The following is a 22757-nucleotide window of genomic DNA, read 5'->3' as shown; positions in this document are numbered from 1 at the left end:
GTCAAACGCTCCATTTGAATCCATTTCGAAAGTATCTTAAAACGTGAAATAAGCACTGCGACCTTACGTATCAGCCACAACCCAAATTCAAAAACCTTTCTAAATTAAATACTTTTGAAATCCCTGCTAACTGTTAACTAGTTGAGAATACGGCTCCCACAATCGTCAACAAAGTACTTAAGCGGCGAGACGCATGGTGATTCAGGTTTTGCCCGGCTCTTTTTCAAGTCAAAGGAATAAGGCTTACTGTAATCTGCACTGGCAGTGCCGTATGTTATTTTCCTGTCCTAATTAATCTTACAGGAGGTGTAATTCAACTTCAGATTAGGCCCGCACCTCACACAGATTAATTAATGTCTCTAATCAGCAACAGCAAAATTAATTTTGCCCTGATTACGCGCTTTTGAATTTGCATGTGCTTAAAGCAGGCTCTTTATTTCATTATGATATTGAGAGCAGATTCTTGCACACACACACACACACACACACACGAAACAAGTTAGGCTGCTGTAAATGGACATGCACACATATACACACAACTGGATGTGGGCATAAACTGTGTTATTCACTCGTGTTTTGGCACACACAGCACACAAGGCGCATGTACACACACGCTCGCGGCAGTAGCCAGGAGCTGTTTGCAGTAGAGTGATATTGATGGGGCTGTGGGAGTGATGGAGAGAGAGAGGCTGAAGAACAACGCAGCAGATGCGCTGACAGTTGTTCACAGGCAACCTTGTGCATGTTTAATACCACCCCAGCTGATCCTGGGCCTGCCGAACACAGGAGAGCACAGCTTCCATCCAGCATGCATGTGTGTTTGACAAAGCCATCTTTGCCCCCGCAGCAGCAGATACGAGCGGCCCATGTATGTGGAGAGATATAGGCAGGAAAATCGCATTCAGCTGAGCTTGAGGTGTGTGAAATGGTACGGAAATGCATGGCCTAAGAGGAAGGCACCAATCTCAGCTGGATTTTTGAGGTGCAAAAAATATTGTCAATAGTGTAGAGTATGAAGCACAGCGCACACAGAAGTCAGTTTCAAACCAAGCAGTGTTCTGTCTATCAACACAACCAACTTTAACCCGAGGGGAAATCTTTCACCTTCACACAAAATTCCTGATCGCGTTGATTCCTATTGAAATGACTGGATTTCACTCGTGAAAATTTTCTGAACAATGTAAATGCGACTGCACCTCTAGGCTTGAATTATTCTCTCTGAATCAAACATACAACTCTCTATCCATAATTGAAGCACCAACCAACTCAGAGAATGTGAGGGATTTTTAGGGAATTGTTATAAACGAACGGTTTCCCATGCAGGCAGCACTTGTGAAAGTACAATTAGCGGTCATATGCTGTGAACACTTGCCAAGACACACTGAAGAACGTCCAAAAAGGAGAAGTTTTTGAGAAGAAGGCTTGAAATCAAACCATGCATCGCTAAATTCTCTGAGGGTTTCTTATGATAAGGTAGAGATTGAGTTTGTCTTTGTGGTGCCAGTGAAAGAGTGCTTGTTTTCTTTTTTTCCTCTCAAATGAAGCACACCATAAAATGGTGGAGGGCAGAAGAAGGAAGTGTGGGAAGGTTGTGGGCAGGATGGATGGATGGATAGATAGATAGAGCCACTCCTTACATGAATATTTCATTAGCAACCTGTCTGCTGGTCTGGAGCCTTCATTTAAAGCCCCCCTTTGAGGTCTTATTTTTTTGCTCCATCTGGACCTGTTAGCTTTCAGAAACCCAACAAGCACCTCTGGCAATGCCACTGAGGAGTCTTAGCAGAACACAAGCTGTTTCCTTTTAGTTTCGCCTTTTGTCTGATAGTAAACAGGTATTATGGAAAGATCATTGTGTTCCGTGAAATCAGCCTTAAATAAAAATAATGAAAAGCCTGCAATCAATTTTTCCTGAAGTGGAGAAGTTGGAAGCTGTTTCAGGCAGTGCAATAGGAGTTATATTGATGACATATGAGGAGATATATTTGTATTCACACCATACATATGTGCTTTAAAGTGATAGTTCACCCAAAAATGAAAATTCTGTCATCATTTATTTCTGTCTTTATTTCTTCTGTGGAACGTAAAAGATATAGTAATGTCTCAGATTTTCTCCCCCACTGGTAACTAAAACTGTTGTTTGGTTACCAACATTCTTCAAAATATCTTCTTTTGTGTTCCACAGAAGAGTCATACAGGTTTGGAATGTCATGAGGGTGAGTAAATGATAAAAGAATTTTCAGTTTTGAGTAAACTACCTTTTTTTAAATCTTAAAAAAAACAAGTATGGTGGTTGTTGTTTGAGTTCTTTGCATTCTTACTTGAGAAACAGAATTAATTGTACCCCTCTAAAAAGTACAAAAACATTGCTTATGTAACAAAAAATTATGTAAAGTGTCTTGTTGGTTTCTCTCCGAGAGGGAACCTGGTGTTGTTTTGCTCGTGAAACTGTTTGAACAGCTAGTGACCGACGGGCCAATCGCATGCTGAGAGCCACCGAGCATCTGCCGGGAGATTTGCATATTAATTGACCCATATTAACTTCCCAAAAAAATTGATAGACTCCGAACTCGGCCAACAAATTCATCTGCCCGTGCTTCTAAACCCTCACCTGCTGATTTTATGGTAGGGTATCACGGTACAAAGACGTTGTGCTCAAAGGAAAGAAAACCTAAAATTGCAGGTTTTGTTAGCGTGTGTAATTTGCGTCGTCTCTTTTCAGCTCTCTCGCCCTGAGGCGGTTTGAGCTTTTTGTGGTTGTTCTTTTCTCCCAGAGTGCAACCTGACTGATAGTTCGTCTGAGATAGAGGTTGACTTCTTTATCTTCCTCTGTGCAGCATATTGTGTTCTCCTCTCCTCCTGTCTTTTCTCCTCCTCAGGGTAGCCCAGTGAGCTATTGTGTGTCTCCAGCCCTACGATCTTACACACACACATACACACACAGGCACTCTGAGGCTGGTAGAGGCCCAGAACAGTTGTCGAGAGAGAGAGGGGTAACATGTGCATGGGGTGGGCACAGATGGTGGGTCTGCGTGGGGGAGGAAGGGGGAAAGGTGGGCCGTCTGGCGGCATGAGCAAGCCTCAGAGAGCTCTCTCTCTCTCTTTCTCTCGCTTCCTCTCTTCCCCTTCTCTCCTTCTTGCCTGTTGCGTTGGGTCCTATAGTAGACAAATGGGAGTTTAATTCAATTAGGGCCAGGCTACTGTTGCCGCTTCACGGCAGGGTCTGTGGAGCACCGCCACCCATTTACTGATGGGTGCACACTAGATAAGTGCGCGCGCACAAGCCGCCTTTCTCGCTCTCCTTTTTTTCACTCTCACAAATATTGGCAAGTACTGAAATACTTAAATACAAGGAAAACAAAGACCACCACACACACACACACACACACACACACACACACACACACACACACCCTCTCCAGGTTTGCAGTAATGGTTCACGCATAGCTGAGTTTTCACTGAGGATCACCGCAGCACAAAAGCGGCCCCTCTCTTCCTGGGCCCTTTGTTCCCCCAGCACCAGTGTGACCTCTTCGGCTGCCCGGCCTTAAAACAAACATGGAGAGCCTTCTCCCCCCATCACATGCACAATAAACAACAGCACTTTCACCAGCAGTTATCTGCATGCTAACCTTACAAGAAAAAATAGACTCAATCCAGACGCTATCTGTCAGGTTCAAGGCCTTCGCAGCCTTGCGTGGGAGTCACGGATTCACTGTTGAAAAGTGTGTAGTTTTGTACAGAACTGCTCCATGGCTATTAATATGCTTACATACTCTTGTTGAGATTGACAAGTTTCAGCATATATAAGCATATGAGCATACTTTTTCTTTTTATTTAATTTCATTTCATTTTAAATACTCTTAAATTTTTCTTAATGCCAATGTACTCTTAAATCCTGAATACATTATAATTAATTTTTTAATGCTATAATGTACCTTTTAAATACTGCACAGATATTTTATATTTATATTTTTTGTTTGATTTATTTTATTCATTGTTAAAGGAATGTGTTTCCAAAAGGAAGTATAGGACACGAGCACTTGTCGACCAATTTCATGTTTTTCATAGACTGCTTAAAGCTATTTTATTTTTTAGACCTAAAATTGGATATATTATACAATTTATTATTACATCCAACAGGTGAAATCAAATCATTCCCTTTCAGAATGTGGCAGTTCCCTTGTATTTAAAAAAAAAAAATTCTCTGATATTACAGTTATTTCCCATTCATTTTAGATCAGACGTCTGCCTCAGCGTGTTCTTTACCTCTGTGCTGTTTTCTGAAGCACGAAACAGGTAAAAGTTTGCCCTCCCTCGCCCTTTTTGCGCATGAATGGAAGATGGCTGATTTGATTTACATGGATCATTTCCAGGCTATAGCCACTAGGCAGCGACCTCCTTTCAAGTGTTTGAAGTCTTACCTAGTCGCCCCCTCCCCCACTGCACACTCAGGTGATGCGCACCGCACAGGAGAGAGAGAGAGAGAGAGAGAGAGAGAGAGAGAGAGAACAGAGTGGTTATTTTCCACCGTCTGTTCCGCCGGGTTTCATTACCGTGGCAGAGAGGCACCTGGGAAAGACCTGCGGCAGGCTGTCTGATTCTCAATATGGATGTGGAATACGCGCTCACCTTTCTGTTTCGGCCGCTAGGAACAGACGGAAAGGAGATTAAAGGAAGGGGAAAAGATGGATAGCAGGCGGATTACCTGGGAACAGGGAATGTTGAAAAGGTGTGTAAGCCAGCGGAGGTGTCGTTCAGTTCAGATGGATGTGATTGTTGAGCGTTCGCTGTAGCCGAAGCCTTTCCTGTCTGATATAATCGAGCGCTTGAATCATCCTTCGCCACGTACCAGTGAAATGGCTCCAATGGACATTGTGGCTTTGAGTTTGCAGGTGTGCCTGCAGTTTTCCCCCGAGCGCTGGGAACACACTCCGCATATGAGATGAGAGGATTGTAAGAGATTGTGACAGAGCACACACATACCTGTCTAAACAGCTAAACTGCTCTGAAGAACATGTGTGTGTGTGATTGCACAACTCCAGGCTATGGAATGTGTGAACCTCTCCCAGTTAGCGGGAACTCTTAGTTTGTCCAAACTGGACAGGCACAAGGTATTGTTTCTGTGTTTATGTTAAATGTTTGTTTGCTAATTCCACCATCAGCATTTAAAAGATTCTGCCTATGTAGTTTGTTACTGAGTTCTTGTTAAGGATGACTTTTAGAGCCATCTTGAAATGCATTATGCCTTATTCTCAAAGGACAGCTAGCAGAATGATAGGTGGGGTTGTTCGAGAATATGAAATGGCACAGAGAGAGAGAGAGAGAAGGGAGGGAGGGGAGAAAGGAGAAGTAAGGGCGAGAGAGAAGAGAGGTGGCCTCTTTGTCTCTAGGGTGAGCACAATGGACCGTTCACTGCAGGAATTATACAGCAGGACAGCTGCCGGAATGACACACTAAAATGGCAGCCAATAGAATTACAATGGGGGCTGGACTACACAGGAGAAAGCGCATTTGATTGGTAGATCCGAAATAAAGTTACAAAGTATCATACTTCTATTCTTACTTTAGTTTTACTAGTATATACAAAATAATATTAATACATATTATAATATTAATAATAATATTCAAAATTGAAAATTGAACTTAAATCAAAGTTACAACCTGCAGGAGTTCATTCCACTTTTTAATCAATTTTAATTTTATTACAGATGACGAGGTTCACATTTCATTTATAGAAATTACATATATTATTGTGACTAGTTAGATGGATGAAAACAAACATCTTATTACAATGGTGAAAACATTTATACAGTGATGTCTTTTTTTCTTTTTTTACTCCCACACACACAAGTGCACAGCTGCATACAATATCTCAGTCACATATGTCAGACCCATGTGACCTTAGAGGCAAATTGTTTGATTGATTGCTTTGAGTGCCCATCACTTGCTTTTCTATTACTGACACACACACACACACACACACACACACACAAACAGGCAAAGTATCTGCTTGTCAGAGTGCAAAACATGTCTTTCCAAAATGGTTTTAAAACCTCAGCGTTTTCTATTTATATTTGTGTCATGAGAGAATCTATGCAATTATAGTCAAATTAGAAAATACTTTCAGAACATACTGACTTTCTGTAAAAAAAAAGAAAAAAAAAAAACTCAAGCATCCACTCAAGTATTCAAGCTATGTCATTAGGAATGTAGATGGCTAGCATATGCTGTTGAAAAACACAAGCAAGAACAGGGAAATGTGATGTAAAGAGTTTAGTGTTTTGTGTGGGCTTAAAGTCAAACCGCTAAGCAGTTCACTATTATTAATATTCAGCTCTGACCTCTGTATTCATCCTCTTGATTCTTTTCCCAGTCCTCCCACTTCTTTCTTTTCCTTCAGAACACTCCCACCATTCAAACTCTGAATGATTGGCTGCAGCTTTTTAGCTCCGGTACCAACATTCAGTGCTGTCTTTCGTACGTTACCTGGGCAAGAAAGTGAAGTGCACTTATTACTGGGCTTAAGATGAAGAAATATATGGGTTTGAGTGAAAGGGATGAAACGCGGGAGGAGGGAACAGAGGATGGGAAAAAAAGTCAAGATAAAGTTGCTTTACGTCCAAGGTATACTCGGACCACACAAAGAGCCTCTCATGTCTTACTTTCAACCACTCCCTTTATGTCTCTCTTTTGCTTTCTCTTGCTCGCCTTCTCCTTTTCATTCAAGGAGGGGGGGTCTTCACCCTCGGCCTGAAGTCGCTCTTAAATAATCCCGCTGGTCACACCTCTTAGTTAGAAAGCTTTTTGTCCCACGCCCCTCACCCCCGCCATACCACCTCACCCCACTCTTTGGTATTCAGCCCGGGTCAGTGCATTTCGACCATCCCTTGTACCCGAGATGGTTCCCCTTTTAATTTGCACCTGTTGCGCAGTTGTCCGGGGGAGCAAATGCAGCCCCACGGATCAGACAAAGATCATATTATGATCAGATACGTGCAGCTAATCTTCACGTCCTCTGGCGAGAACCGGCAAAGGGAAGCGGTCAGCCTTTTTTGCATGGGAACCTGTGAAAAAAAGACATCATTGGCATTTTTTTAAAGTGAATGGGCTCCTAGGGAGAGATTAGGGGTAGTTAAGGTACGGAGGAGGGAATGGAGCGTTCCACAGCCCAGTTGAGTCCATTTGACGCCAACGAACTGGGAAATAGAGCACTGATGGAAGGGAAAGTTTGTTGTTTTTTAAAACTCTGTGTTCAGAAGAGGGAGAAAATTGTCCTGAAATCAGCAATTAGGGTTTTAATCTAACCATTAGAGAAACTTCCCACTAGTTCTCACTGCTTTGGCAGCGTGCCTCTGAGATAAGGTGCTCGGAGAGCCTAGGGAGATGTATGCTGTATTAGGCAAGGAAAGAACTTCAAATGAACCTGAACGTTAAACTGTTGTTCCCATGATGTAAGCTTCATAGTTTATTAGACCCTCACCACCTCTCACCCCCAGAGTTGTGTGGGATTTTGGTTTGCTCTATCATGCTTTTTTTGTTGTATATCAAGCAATCTGGTCTTGTGAGGCTTCCATTATCTTGACATCACGACTTTAGAAATGTTCTAATATAATAATAAATAATATATATTATTACTCAAGTATTTATTTACAATCAATTTACACAATTATTTTAGATTATTTATATTATCCATGGGTCAGGTCACTGGCAACCTCAATTGTCCTGCTCTGTCTTTATTACTGCTCATGTGCTTATTGCATATGTGAGAAGTGGGTTAACAGGCCTTAAGATTGTAATCATATAGCCATACCACTAAGACTGCACAAACTTCTTTTGAGATGACGGTAAACTCACATAATAACACATGAACTCTTTTCTGTCCTCAGTGCTGAGTTATGAAAACGTGGTGGATGCGGGTTCAGGGTCCGATGAGGAGGACAGACTGCTGGGTTCTGAGGGCGAAGGCAGTCCAGCAGGTGTGCCGAGCCTGGAGGCTTCACCCCGGGTGGCCCATGCCCTGCTCTCCTGCCGGGGGGATGAAGAAAACGAAAGCCAGGATGGGGCAGGGGCCCATGTCTGGCGCCACGAAGACCTGAATGGTTCAGGTAAGAGTGAGAGCTGAGAATATTAGAGCGAATTGTGGGATTAACTTATGAAACATAGCTGAGGTTCATTTGGTTTATCTATCAAACTTGCAGTTTTCATATTACCAGGACAGAGCGGCTTTATTTACTAGGCCAACACCTAGCAGCTCTCTGGCATTTTTGATGTAATGGCAACTTTTAGACTATTAGCTCACTTTTCTACTTTGGTTTCTTACTGTTGTCACAAAGTAGGTTACACCTAATCTTTAGTGCATCATCACTCCACACCCCTTTCTTTTGGCTTCGTTTTGACTCACCCACCCAAAACCGAAAGCGATCAAGATCACGGACAAGACCCGAGCTAGTGAGGCTTTAAAGATAAATTCTCTTAATTAGGATCGCAGAGCTATCATTTAGCAGGAGCCTGCCCTGCTGAAGACTCATTAAAGGCCTTAAATGAAATTTTTAGCATTATGATGGCCATTTACATACATAATAGGCCCACAATTCCCTGGGCCTGGCTGACAGTTACAGAGTGAAGGGAGAACTCATGCGAGTCGCCCGGTTTGAAAAAATTAAAAAAGAAAGAAAAAACCCAGACCCCCAGCAATCAGTCTCAGCTAATGACTAAACCATATGCATCACTTAACTTCAGAGAGTGTCACAGTCACAGAACTAAACAGGGTCTTCAGGGATGTGTCATTCGCTTGAACAGTGTTTTGTTTAGTTGATGTTCACACTATTTGCTAGATAAATGAACGTCATCTGAGTTTATTTGAATGCCACGCCTCTGGTAGCATAGCATTATTTTATCTTAGTGATTAAATATGAAGAGATGAGTCCACTAGCTGGAAGAAAAATATTGTGGTAGATGCAGCATCTTAAAAGAGGCTGCATGAATCATCTTCCTCTTTGCTGTGGTTGCTTGAGAATATGCACCTCAATTCTTGATATGCTTTATATGCTTTTCTAAGACAGTAGGGTTCAACAGACCACTTGTGAAAATGTTTCTAATTAGCATTTTTCTGATTTATAAAAGTTTTTTTTTTTTTTTCTGATTAAAATGATCAGAATTGCATTTGAGTGAAAAATTTAACAGAAAATCATTAGTTTCATTTGAATTAAATTGCTTATTTGATTAGTCAATTAAATCTAAAATAATATACTCCACCGTTCAAAAACGTTTTTGAAAGAAGTCTCCTTTAACATGTAATTTATTGCTGTGATGCAAAGCTGAATTTTCAGCAGCCATTACTCTAGTCTTCAGTGTCACATGATGTCACACTCAGAAATCATTATAACATGCTGATTTGGTGCTCAAGAAACATTTCTTATTTGTATCAATGTTGAAACAATTGGCCTGCCTAATATTTTTATGGAAACCGTGAACATTTTATTCAGGATTCTTTGATAAATAGAAAGTTCAAAAGAACAGCATTTATTTGAAATACAAATCTGTTCAACATTTATATTGTAAATGTCAACAATTGATTTTGTCCTTTCTGAATAAAAGTATTATTATTATTTATTTTTAATCATATTGACCCCACACTTTTGAGTGGTAGCATATATTATTTATATGTTAAATATAAATGTATCAGTACTTTTCATTGTGTTAAGCCCTAAAACTTTGTTTATTTTGAAGTTTAAACAAAATTCAATGTAGTACTTCTGTACCAGACTGTATATATTACTATACACAAGAAGAACATGAATATGTAAAGTTATTGTATTATACACTGTATAGCAGTATCAGCACTTATCAGCACTTATCAGTACTGTAGCTCCAGTGTTTGCAAGCATATTTACAAGCATAATAAGTCCATGTCAAATTGACAATTGAAACAAAATATCATTTAATTATGCACCAAAAGAGATCTGGAACTTCTCTTGTGTTGCAGTGGTTAAAATCACACCATTGCCTCAGGGGGCCTTCAGCTACCACAAGCAGAACTGAGACTCTAATGTAGTTGCCATTTTGTCACTCGAGGAAACTTATTTACTCGAAATTAATCTCTGATACCTCTTTGGCTTCCCTTAAACTGGGTTTTCGGTTCGCCACACATGACGTTCGGTCCTTCAAATGACCTTAAAATATCCACATGCTAATACTGCTAATCGCTAACTCTCCCAAAAGAAGTTTTAAGCCAATGTACCTCAAAGGAAAATACAATTCTGAGAATATTTTCGCTGGCTCCAGGCCTTGCACTTTTATCTGCACGGCACAGGAGGAGACAATTTCACCAGGAAGGGGTTTCGTGAAGGCAAGCCCCCTATTAGCAAATGTCTTGTTGCGTTAAAACTTTGTTCAATGAAACGCATCCAAGTAAAGCTTTTGATGCTCAAAACGTCCCTTCAAGAAGCATTGCTCTGAGAAGTTTCTCTCACAATGATTTCAAACACAGCTTTGAAAGACATCTCTTAAATGTGGTGAAAAGTGAGAGAATTTGCCGACTTTCAGAAGCTCTCTTGGTTGTCATACTTAGATAATGAGGAAGGAAGTGGAAGGCAGTTTTGAAATTAAACAGTACTTATGCCGTGGAGGCGCGCGGGTGTGTGTGTGTGTGTCAGGAGTCTTGAGTACCCTTGTTTTCCCCCTGTGATGTGGTGTAAGAGGTGCTGTATATCCTCCTTTTGTGGGGGAAGCTTATGATACTTGTGACTGCCGGTACGAGGTCACATGAGGGGGAGGAGGAGGAACAAACACAATAGCTGCAGTATATCTGAGCAAACTTCTCTCAGACCACCCTCCTCTCCTCCCTAAATACCTTGACATGATTCTTATGCCCCGCTTAAGAGAAGTGTATCATTCTCTGAGCTTGTGTCAACATGTTTGAGATATATCCCTTCCTGATGTCCTCTCATCATCTGGAGGATTTATTTTTCATTTGCTGTGTCATATTTATCTAATCTAATTACACTTAAACACACATTAAGTATGTTCATTAAAATGAACTGATAAGGGCAGAAGATTTGGTTATGCAAAATGTTTTTTTGTTTTTGTTTGTGATTATCATGATCATTTAAAACAAAGTGTTTTCTCTCTTCTACATGGCATTATTACAGAGGAGAGAAAAGCTGAGTACAATTCCATGAGCCCTGACGTCTCTCTTCATGGAATTGGAAATGGTACAGGTGAGATCACTTTATTTTGAAATATTCGTGCATACAGTAGATACACAATAAATAACTATATTTAGAGAGTTGGGTCAACCATTTTTAGTAATCAAGATACTTAATCAAATCTTGAGCATATTCATCATGAAATGTTTCTTATGTGAGTGTGTAACATCTCTTAAGACCACGCGTAAACTCGTGCGTGGCACACACTTGAGCATCTGAGATAATGCTTCCTCATGTGTCCATGGGAGATGGAAAGTAAACATTTTTTAGTTGAGCGCGAGTGCACGGCAAATCACATTTTGCAGCCAAATTGAGTTTAAGACCAAAATCGAATTTGTTCAGTCCATGTACTTTCAAATTGATTACAAAGAAACAATAACATTTTCATTTGCTTACCCAAAGAGTCCCGTCATCTGAAGAAAAAGTATAATTTGCAATAACTTCTGTCATTTTATTAGTTATCTACCCACATTACCTCATGCTTTTTTTTTTTATAAATCTACTTTTCTATAAGGCACTCTTGTCTATTCATCCTGTCAGTATCTTTTAGTTGTTCTCCATAAAGCATCCAAAAACCTATTGTTTACAAAAATCACGTTTAAAATCTTGTTCTGTGCAATTACACGTAACACATGATCCATAATTAGATTATTGAGTCCGATTTTATGTATACGATGAGCAATACAAAGTGAGATCAGTTACCCCGGCACGCCTAATTGCCATATAACTCAATTACCCATAATGCTGGAAATGTTTAAAGCATTTTCAAACATGCAAGAGGATGCTTAAAGAGTGCTTGATGATCAAGCTGGCTCCTATTAGTCTTTGAAGTGGCCATTATGTTGTAACTTAAATAAATACTTCCACCTTGAAAGGCCTTCTAATGGTTTGGTCTCCACTACATCACACTTAGCGGGACCAGTGTCCTAATATTCAGCTTGGTCCTTTCCAATGGCACTGAGCATCAACCACTGGATTCATTTGTGCTCTTTCTCCCCACTTCCTGTATGCAGTTAAGGGTATTGATGCCTCTTCAGAGCTGGAAAGCTTCTTTGCCAAGAGGAAACTGGATGACGGTGAGGGACATGCAGCGAGCATTGCAGAATACCTGCAGGATACTGTTATCATTTATCCAGAAGACCCAGAGGAGGGTACACGACTGGGAACACCAGAGGCCAACGGACAAGATGAAAATGAAAACGGTAGGCATTAAACTATACATGTAAAAACGCAATACATGAAAAGATGATCTAACATTTCCCACTCACCAAGTGCAAGTGGAAATTGTTTTTGGCCACATTGTCAAAGAGACAAAAAAATATTTTTTTAATAAAAAATAAAGTAAAAATCTGTTTCATGGCCAGTAAGAAATATTTGTATTTAAAATATTGTACAATACCTATCTATATGATTATTATTAATAAATTAAATGTAACTTAATTTGATTTTATCTGCAAATTAGTGTGGGTGGACAAAGTGTAAAAATTTACTTTATAAAATGATTCTCCAAATCTATTTGAATTATATACATTTTATATATATATAGATTTGTCATATCTTAAATGTAAAAAAAAAAAAACAGGTGAATAAAAAAAATGAATTATATAAAAAAAAATATATATAGATTTGTCATATCTTAAATGTAAAAAAACAAGTGAATAAAAAATAATCAAATAAATTAAGCAATTCTTGGCTGTTTAAAATTACTGAATGCAGTGCTTTACCTATCGTTCTCCCATGGCCTCATATGGCAACTGTTTGTCCTACATATGCTGATTTTTTTTTTCTTCAATCCCCCTCCTTCACTCTGTTTGCTCCTTTCAATTTTGCCCAGATCTGGCACTGAGGACGCCAGATGCCTTTGCCCAACTGTTGACCTGCCCCTACTGTGACCGGGGCTACAAGCGGCTGACCTCTCTGAAGGAGCACATCAAGTACCGACATGAGAAAAACGATGAGAGCTTCCCCTGTCCCCTGTGCAGTGACACCTTCGCCTACCGCACCCAGCTAGAGCGCCATATGGCCACACATAAGCCTGCCAGAGATCAGGTGAGACAAGGCCCACCTCAGCCAGTACCCACACTCGTTACTTCCTAATCATGTTTTTTTAAGGATTATTATAGAAATTCATTGTGAAAGATGCTGCATCTCGCATTCTGAGCATTTAATTAAGTACACGTCAGAACAGAACATGTTTTAGCCTGTTGATAGCTCCAGCATTGAAAAAGCTCCTCCGGAAGCTCCTTAATACTTGAATCCTTCACACTGGAGCCACAGCTGTGCACTGTCATACTCCCCTGAGTGTCCGCCCACAGCCGGCCATGTGTGGGCTGTTCTAGCACATTGAGTCCTATAGGCCTTCTGACTTCTCGCATCAGCTGTTGGAGTGGAGTCAACTCAAAAGATGCAGGGAAAGCTGATGTTAATTTTGCCTTTTAGGCCGGTCTCAACATGAGCATGCTGTGAAAAAATGCAGTGATATGGAATTATTTTGAAGAGGAAACTCTATATTGCATTATTACTGAAGGAAAAGGTTTTTGATGTGGTAAAAGGGTTCTCGGTTGTTTGATAGGATTATAACAGGATATCCCGCATTTAGGCTTTCAACTTTGAACCTTAAGCAGTCTTGGGCACGTTGAAAAAGAATTTGTAATACTTGCCTTGCACTCTCATCTTACTGACTGATTCACACTCACACATATGCACACACACACACACACGCACACACACACGCACGCACGCACGCACACACACACATACTGAATGTACACCTCTCCAGACTGAATTAAACATGACCAGATGGCTTTTGTTTCCTGGTGATCTAGAGTATCGTAATCCTTAAATGACTTTAAGTGTTTGTTTATTTGCTCTAAAGGGTTCTTTTCCTGAAGGCTTTGAACATTAATTCCTAGGTTGAGGTTCACCTTGCTAGGCTTAGTATTACATTTCAATGTGCATTCTGTATATATATTTGCATACACTCCTACAGTAAATAGAAACGCCAATACACATCTTAAACTGGCCTATGTACACGAGTATGACTGAACTTTTGAAGAAATAACTTCTGCATAGTACTGTACATAGTGACTATTAAACAAACGTGAACTCCCACATATTTTTCACAGACCTTTTGTGTCTGTGTGTGGGGTGCAGGGTGAACGCTGTTGTTTTTGTTGTGCATCTGGGGCCCACATTTGAATTTCAAATGGAGGAAGAGCACCTACGTTTAACTTTGAATGGTGAATACAGATACAGCCTACACTGTTTAACTAAACCTAGACAGTAAATGTTTAAAGCATGTAGATAGTAGTTTAACGGATAAGGTACTGAGAAGGTACAAAGTCACCACCAATTGATCTTGTGAACTTAATTATGCAGAAAAAAAAAGATCTTGAAAAACTGTTGCTTCAGCAGCCTTGGTCACACATACTGTACTTAAATACAATTCTGACATATTTTCTGTCTATGATTCTCAATATAAATAAATGTGTTATTATTATTAACAGATTTAACCTTGAGAAGGAATTCTAAACTATATCATGACTGTTTTCTTCCTGTATCAATTTCTATAATATTTCTCTCCCTCACAGCCTCAACTGCTAAACGAAGGGGCTGGTAACCGCAAATTCAAATGCACAGAATGTGGAAAAGCCTTCAAATACAAGCATCATTTGAAGGAGCACCTCCGCATTCACAGTGGTAAGTGTTTCATTGAATAAAATGTTGAAAGCCTGTTTTCATAAGTGCTGTAAAAAGAATGCCAATAATGTATATAATCGTATTCATATGTCTTCAATTTGCCTAATGGTGATTCAGTGTGGTTTGGATAGTCTAGCTAGATGATGAATATTTAAAACCATAATTATATAATTATGCAATAATTATTTGTTATTGTAGGATCCCATCATCCTATCAATCATTAAGTTGAATGATGGAATGGGGAAAAAGTTAAATGTCTAAAATATGTAAAAGAACATCACTTAATTTTTGTATTTATGCAATAATAAAAAATAAGACATGTTTTGATTTTTTTGAAGGTGAGAAGCCATATGAGTGCTCCAACTGCAAGAAGCGCTTCTCCCACTCTGGCTCTTACAGCTCCCACATAAGTAGCAAGAAATGCATTGGCCTTATCTCTATTAATGGACGGGTACGCCATGGAGTCAACAGCAAGCCTGGCTCATCACCAAACTCTGCTGCATCCTCCCCTGGCAGTCCTGCCTTAGCTCAGCTCCGTCACAAACTGGAGAATGGCAGGTCCATGAGCCTTCAAGACCCATCTGCCCACCCAGACATCAAGTCTGAGCCCGTGGACTTCAATGAATACCGTCTTATGATCGCATCTCAACAAGAATATGGTGGGTCAGGCGCCTTTCTCAATGGCGGTGGCCGTAGTCCTCCAGGGATGCACAGTTCATCTCAGAACCCCCTGCAACATCTAGGCATTGGGTCGGATTCTCATCTATTGGGCTATCCAGCGTTCATCAACAACATGAGTGAGGTTCAGAAGGTTCTTCAGATTGTGGACAACACAGTTTGCCGACAGAAATTGGATGGCAACCCTGAAGAGATCTCTAAGCTTAGAGCATACATGAAGGAATTAGGCTCCCAGATGGAGGAGCAGAATCGAGTACTGGCTTCCCAGCAAGACTTCCTTGGCGTTGGACACAACAGTCCCACCAAGACTATCATTGACTACACACTGGAAAAGGTCAATGAAGCCAAAGCATGTCTCCAGAGTTTAACAGAAGACTCTAAGAGACGAGCGGTGGATATTAAAAAAGAAAGACCCGGCCACACCATGGATCTTCTATCTGAAGACAAAGCACAGGAGAGGGATGCGCAGTACGCACCATTCTCTTGTCAGTATTGCAAGGAGACGTTTTCTGGCCCTATTCCATTACATCAACACGAGCGCTATCTCTGCAAGATGAACGAGGAGATCAAGGCTGTCCTCAAACCTAATGATACTGTACCAACCGGCCGCAGGGGGCTTATCGGCTCAGAGCAGCATGATGGTGTGATCTCCTCATCTTTTGTGAAGGATTCGTTTGTGCAATGGAAAGCTCAATCTCACCATAGCTTCTCAAGGAAAAGATCTCCTCCCCTTGAGCGAAGTGGCGAGCTCAACCATGGCTTGAGCAGGGAGTCCACATTTGCCCGGTCACCTATTTCTCTGGGTCAATATGGCGACTCAACGGCGGAGATCCAAGCTATCACCAATGGGGATTCAGGGCACAAGTTGTCCAAACCACATCAGTTTACAGGCATCAGGCAGACCAATGAAAAGCCACTTGACTCTGTGGACCACTTAAGAGGTGAGACACCCTCACCTTTGAATCTCTCATCATCATCATCCAAACACTCACATAGCAGTTCGTACACTCCTAACAGCCTCGTGTCTGAGGATGCACATGGGGAACCACTGGACTTGTCTTTGCCTAAACAAGTTTACAAGGCAGAACAGAGACCCAAACACAATGGCTTTTCTGTTGACCACACTAGCAACTCCTCTACACGTGAATCAGGAACAGAGCCTTTAAATTTGGCCCACATCAAGAAGGAGTTCAACGGGCCCAATAGTTTGGTCAATGAAAATCAGATGGAGAAAAGCTCAAGCCCCATCTTTAGTATAAACCCCTTCGGTGGTGGGCACATGTACACCTCGCTACCACCTCACGGAGCATTCCCTCCACCTACTTTTATGTCTACGGCTCAAGCCAGCATCCCGGGACTCAGGCCTTACCCAGGGTTGGATCCCATGAGTTTCTTACCACCTATGGCTTACACTTACGCAGCAGGGGCAGCCACTTTTGCTGAGATGCAGCAACGGCGGAAATACCAGCGGAAACCAGGCTTCCAGGTAAATCGAATGTTATGGTACTAGGAAAAATAATTCCCTGTGTATTCCATTTTATTTTTGTTTAAACCTTTCAAAAAGTGTGATAAAGCACATTCAAATTCAATGTTTTATCATGCATTTTATCTTAACCAAAGTTTGATTTATTTAAAAGTTTAAAATAGATTAATAAAGAAACTAATAAAAATGTCTTTACATTAAATTATAGATGTTATTAAAGGTTATTGCTTCCTAAAAATATGTTGTCTACAGCATTTCCATACTCTGTTACCTACATTAATTCATACTACGTTCTGTACTAAACTGAGAGAACCCTTGTAAAGTCTTCTTAATATCAAGCCATATGTCCCTCTTTTGAGACCTCTTCAGGCGATAAAGGTCTTATAAAGGTTACAGAGATAAGCTCTGTCCAGACGTGGGATCAAACATGGGGCAGGGGGTGTCTCCTAGGTGGCAGGTTAGGATTAGGATTTGTGGCAGGTTAGGATTGTGTGAAGTGTCTAAAATCTGTTTCTTTTGTAGGGGGAGCTACTGGACAGCACAGGGGACTATCTGTCAGGGCTAGAGGACCTGACAGACAGCGAGTCGCTGCTCGCCCGGAAGAAGATTAAGAAGACTGAAAGTGGTATGTACGCGTGTGACTTGTGCGACAAAACATTCCAGAAGACCAGTTCCCTCCTAAGACACAAATATGAGCACACAGGTATATCACATTTAGACAACTCTTTTTTTTTTAATCCTCGTCCACCCCCCTCCAAGTAATTCCCTTTGATCACATTGTGTTTTTTTTTTCCGTTTCTTTCATTCCTTTCCTTCTTTATTTTTTTCATACCTATTTTTTTCTGTCCATTGCCATACTTTTGTTGTACATTTCAAACCCATGACAAAGGTGTAACAGTTTTCTTCCTTTTGACAGGCTCAAAGGGGATTTTTTTTATATTTTATTTAGCATGTGACAGACAATATTTATAATCCAGTTAAAATTTACAAAAATAATTACCACTTTAAATGACAGATGCACACACACAATATCCCGTATTTGCGTTTTGTTCATTGAACCACAAAAAACCTTTCGTTGCTTTTAAATTGAGCATTTGGAACACCAGTCGATATAGAGACACATTGTCAATACAGTTTGCTGGCATACCAACATGGCACAGTGTGCCAGGTGTGTGAAAGCCTGATGTGTGCGTGGCATTTCTACACCACAATGTGACCTACCCTCCTGGGGAACTCCTCTCTTTCACACGTTTGCATCATCCTCACTTACATTCTTCGGTCGGAATTCATAGAGAGGAATCTGCCGTCTCGTCTATTTTTGAACTTGATGAGGGGAGGTGGGGAAGGGGACCATCTCAAGTATGGCTGCTATGGAAGGTGTTGCAGGCATGCCAGGGCTATTCATGGCCAAGAATATAGTACATCTGTTCATGTGCTTGGAACTGATGGCAAATGTGTGGGTTTTTATGGCAAGTATGTTACTGGTGGAATTATTGAATGCCAAATGGCAAGTGCCTCCCACTTCACTGATTAGAGTAGAATTAATTTCCTAGTTTCTGTAAGTAGACAATGTGATCCAAGCTGGTGAAAGAGGAAGGTGTGCGGGAGGTGAAGTGTTTGGTGTTTGTATTACACAAGGCATCACGAGACAGATGTATGTCTTATCTAAGCATTTTCATATCCCGAGTCATGATGTCATAAACTCTGTCAGGGATGCTGACTGCCCCACTTTCACCTTGTGCGGCATGGAGTGATAATCACCTGATCTTCTTGGCTGCGTTCAGAACAGTCACAGACAACCTCAGAATAGCGCCTCAGGACTGTGGCTTCCCCCTCACCTCCCTGCACTGTTTTTGGTAACATCTAAAATAAACCGGTGGGGTTTGTCGCTGTTTGAAATGAAAGGGTTTTTAGTCAGGACTTTTTCTTTCTTTCAGTTTTTAACCCAAACTAATCCCCCCCAATTTTTTTTTTTGTAGAATTCATCATGAGGTACAAGTTAGGAAGGAGGGATTTGTGTGGTTTCTTCAAGGATATGTGTCTTAGTAAATTGTAATGTTTCACCTTACATTTGACTGTAATGCAAACAATATATTTGATACAAGCTTGTGCATCCTCCAAAGAGAGAATTTTCAAATAGCTTTTTATAGCTTTAAGAGTTTATGGATGCTGTGCTAACCTGTTGGCTCCTCTCTTTTTGTGTCTCTGCAGGAAAGCGGCCTCACCAGTGCCAGATTTGCAAAAAGGCCTTCAAACACAAGCACCACCTCATCGAGCACTCACGTCTACACTCGGGCGAGAAACCCTACCAGTGTGACAAATGTGGCAAGCGCTTTTCCCACTCCGGCTCTTACTCGCAGCACATGAACCACCGTTATTCCTACTGCAAACGGGAGGCGGAGGAGCGCGAGGCCGCCAAACAAGATAGCCACGACAACGGCGGACCCCTGGAGCCCACGGAGCTCCTGATGCGTCGGGCTTACCTTCAAGGCCTCGGGCCCCTGGGCTTTTCGGATCCAGAGGACCAGATGGAGGACATCACACGAGAAAACACCATCTTGAGAGACGGCACTGAGGGTCGGGCCAGGGAGGCAGAGGAGGCGTATCCGGAAGTGACTGACAGACAAGAGACAGGGTTGGTGGAGGAAGAGGAAATGGAGGTAGAGGGGCGGAGATTTGAAACTCAGAGCCCTGAAGGGACAGCAAAAGATGAGAAAGAGAGCAAAGTAATGGGAGGGACAGAGGACGAGAGCTCGGAAGAGGGGAAATTAGCGAGCAAAAGAAATCCTGACTGCGAGAATGAGGATGCTGATTAACTACTGCATTTCGGAATAAGCTTCTTGTTTTCTTTCTCCCTCAAGCTTGCATCGTGCCCTTCTTCCGCCCCTTTTGGAGGGACTTTGAGCCAGATTCACATTTGTACCACACTGCCACGTCTTGGTTATCTGAACGTGCGCCTGAGGCTTGCACTCACTGAAATAAAGAGTGGAACTTCAAAACCAGGCATCAGAAACTAGGATGGAACATGAAGGAATCCATATTATGCAAAAATACAAGTGATAACGATTGTCAGAAAAAAATTTAAAGAAAGGTTTTTAAAATGTACAGAGGTTTCAGCCAGAAAGCTGTGTGGTGCTGATTTCCATAACTCCTGTGTTTCATTGTGGTCGTAGCACAAGCCTGGAAATTGCACTCTGAAAAAAAAAAAGTATTAGAAAAAAGTAAAAATAAAAAACAAAAATAAAACGAACAAAAAAACACTTAGGTAAAAAGCATTGCCTATATGTACTTATACTGCGCTTGAAGACGCAGTAGTGTGTAAGTGTTATATTTCGTCTATCACTTACTGTGATACCCTTGGTTTTACCTTTCTTTTCCTTGACCAGCCATTCAAGTTTTGGCGTCTCACCATGGCTTTTATGAAGCGACTTTAAATAAATAATATCTATATGATTCTTAAAAGTACAAAGTCTTAAAGTTGGCCAGGGGTGGATGGAAAGAGTCTGGATAACTGTAATGACGAAGGCTCATTGTATGAGGTGACGTCAGAACCCCTGTGTTGTTGTTGTTTTTTTTCGTTCGAGAAAAGCCTTATATGCAAACCCTTTCACCTGTGTTTTCTGCAAGTGCCATCCTTGTACAGTATAAAGCGAAGTCAACTAGTGTTCTCTTTGCACCTGCTTTAGTATTAAATGAAATATTTCACCTTGTCATTTGAAATACCTACGTCAGTATTAGTATTAGACTGCAGTTGTTTAGTTTACATATTGTTTGTGCAATTTTCTGTATTTTTTTTAAGATCATCTGTCAGTATTATCTTGTTTTGTTTTGTTTTGTTCAATACAAAGTTCATTTTTATTTTAAACTACCATTTTATTTATGTGACTCATTTTATATTTCCTAATTATATTTATTTCATACTGTAGTGTACAGTATTATAGTTCCTTGATATAGATATATTTTAGTAAATAAGGATCCTTACAAGTGGAGCAAATTTTACGTAAAGAGAGCATTTATTGTATCTGGAGTGATTGCTGTGAATTGCTCTTCATACTACACTTACCGAGAATCTACAATTTGGGAACTTTTGATACAATATTGTGAAAACACTGTATTTTTGACTGAAAGGAAAAAAAAATCCACTTTATTCATCTTATTTGTTTTTCCTTTTTCCCTTTTTTAGCTAAAGAAATAAGGGGGGAGGGGGGATGTGGTTGTTGGGATTCTTTGAAATGTCTGTTGAAGTATAATTTAATTTTTAATTTGTAATTTTTCTTGAAAATGACCTTGCTCGAATAAATGTAGCCCAATTTAATTTTGAAAGCCTGTGTAACATCTCACTTAACAACTCACTTAAATTTCCTCACAAGTTGACAGATATCGACACATTTAATTTATTACTTTAAATGCAAAATAACCATTCCCATATAGCCGAGAAAAAAAATGTGTTTAAGTAGTTGGCAATTTAGTATCTTTGATATAATGTGTGTGTGTGTGTGTGTGCGTGCGTGCGTGCGTGCGTGAGTGCCTTATTGTGCAAGTATAAGGAGTGTCATCCATATTTTAAATCACCTCCAGAAACTGGAGAAAAATAGCTATCAAACATCAGACTTTAATATTCCCCAGTATCATTTTCTGTGCTATCATTTAATTAATTACTGGAACCTTTACCTTTTGATGTGGATTACACATATCAATATAATCCACCTTATCAAAGTCCCTCACAGTATGATAGCCTTCTATTAGTCTCTTTGAAGTTGAATGATGTTGGGTTGCGCTAAATTAACATCAGCTGCAGGCTGCCAAACTGGCTGTGAAGTCTCAATGTTGGAACTCTATGGAGTTCCATTAACCATGACCTTGCTAATTTTCTCAACTCACATACTCATCTCAAGTTTAATTTTCAAGGAACTATTCAAGACACTTTTCTCCCTGCAGGGATGTACAGTCCATTTAATTTTAGAAGCTAAGGTTACTGTATAAATGGCCCTATCAAATTGAACCACATACTTATACATAAGCTGCATTTTTTTTGCAAAACACATTTTCTCTGCTGTCCAAATTTTGATGGGGTAACTTATAAATAAATAAATGCATCATGCATGAGTGGGCAAACCACTTAAATGTGTATATGTTCTGACACTGAATGATAATATTTGGGATACTTTATATGAAATAATATGCTAAATAACATGCTAATTAAAATAGAAGTGTATTACAAGTGTAACTGATCTGGTCTGAGACTGTACCTGTAGTTGTTCTATTCATGTGGTCTTCCATTCAGGTGATTATCTAAAGGGACTGTTGTACGTGCTGTTGACCACACTGTACTTCACCTACACAACCCACTTATTAAACACACATACAAATAAATAAAAGGCCCAGGACATTTATGTCAGTTAATAAAATATCAGACACTCATTAAAGCTGACTACTGACAATAACTATTGAGACAGGCAATATAGCCTATGTAAGTACAGAAAAATATATATATAGAAATGATGAATTCAAACCTGGCAAAACCAGATTTGTTTTAAATAAAAAATGGTTATATGTTGGGGTAAATAAAAGTTTAAAAATCTAAATCTAAAACAATCAAAAATGAAATACAGTTAAAGTATACACACCTCCACAATTAAATATGAACAATAAACATGTCCCTTTTGGTTACCAACATTTACCATTAT

General features: G+C 40.2%; 1 protein-coding gene across 4 annotated transcripts in view; it reads left to right on the top strand.

Moving 5' to 3' along the window:
- The window catches only part of zeb2a (zinc finger E-box binding homeobox 2a), a 49934-nt gene extending 27504 nt beyond the window's left edge, over positions 1–22430 (top strand). For 2 of the 4 annotated variants that reach the window (XM_081367482.1, XM_081367483.1), the window contains 8 exons: positions 7890–8108; positions 11154–11222; positions 12224–12412; positions 13045–13259; positions 14801–14909; positions 15248–17073; positions 17593–17695; positions 19282–22430. In XM_081367482.1, coding sequence (XP_081223608.1) covers positions 7890–8108; positions 11154–11222; positions 12224–12412; positions 13045–13259; positions 14801–14909; positions 15248–17073; positions 17593–17695; positions 19282–19886 — 3335 coding nt within the window. In that variant the 3' untranslated portion in view covers positions 19887–22430. Of the gene's footprint in view, positions 1–7889; positions 8109–11153; positions 11223–12223; positions 12413–13044; positions 13260–14800; positions 14910–15247; positions 17074–17592; positions 17774–19281 lie in introns of all 4 variants that reach the window. The other 2 variants (XM_081367481.1, XM_081367484.1) reach the window with 1 other exon arrangement.
- The last annotated feature ends 327 nt before the right edge of the window (positions 22431–22757 follow it).

Source organism: Scardinius erythrophthalmus (assembly GCF_964197995.2).
Source record: "Scardinius erythrophthalmus genome assembly, chromosome: 6".
NCBI classification, from domain to species: Eukaryota; Metazoa; Chordata; class Actinopteri; order Cypriniformes; family Leuciscidae; genus Scardinius; species Scardinius erythrophthalmus.
The sequence above is the reverse complement of the archived record's forward strand: the minus strand, read 5'-3'. Positions and strand labels throughout refer to the sequence as shown.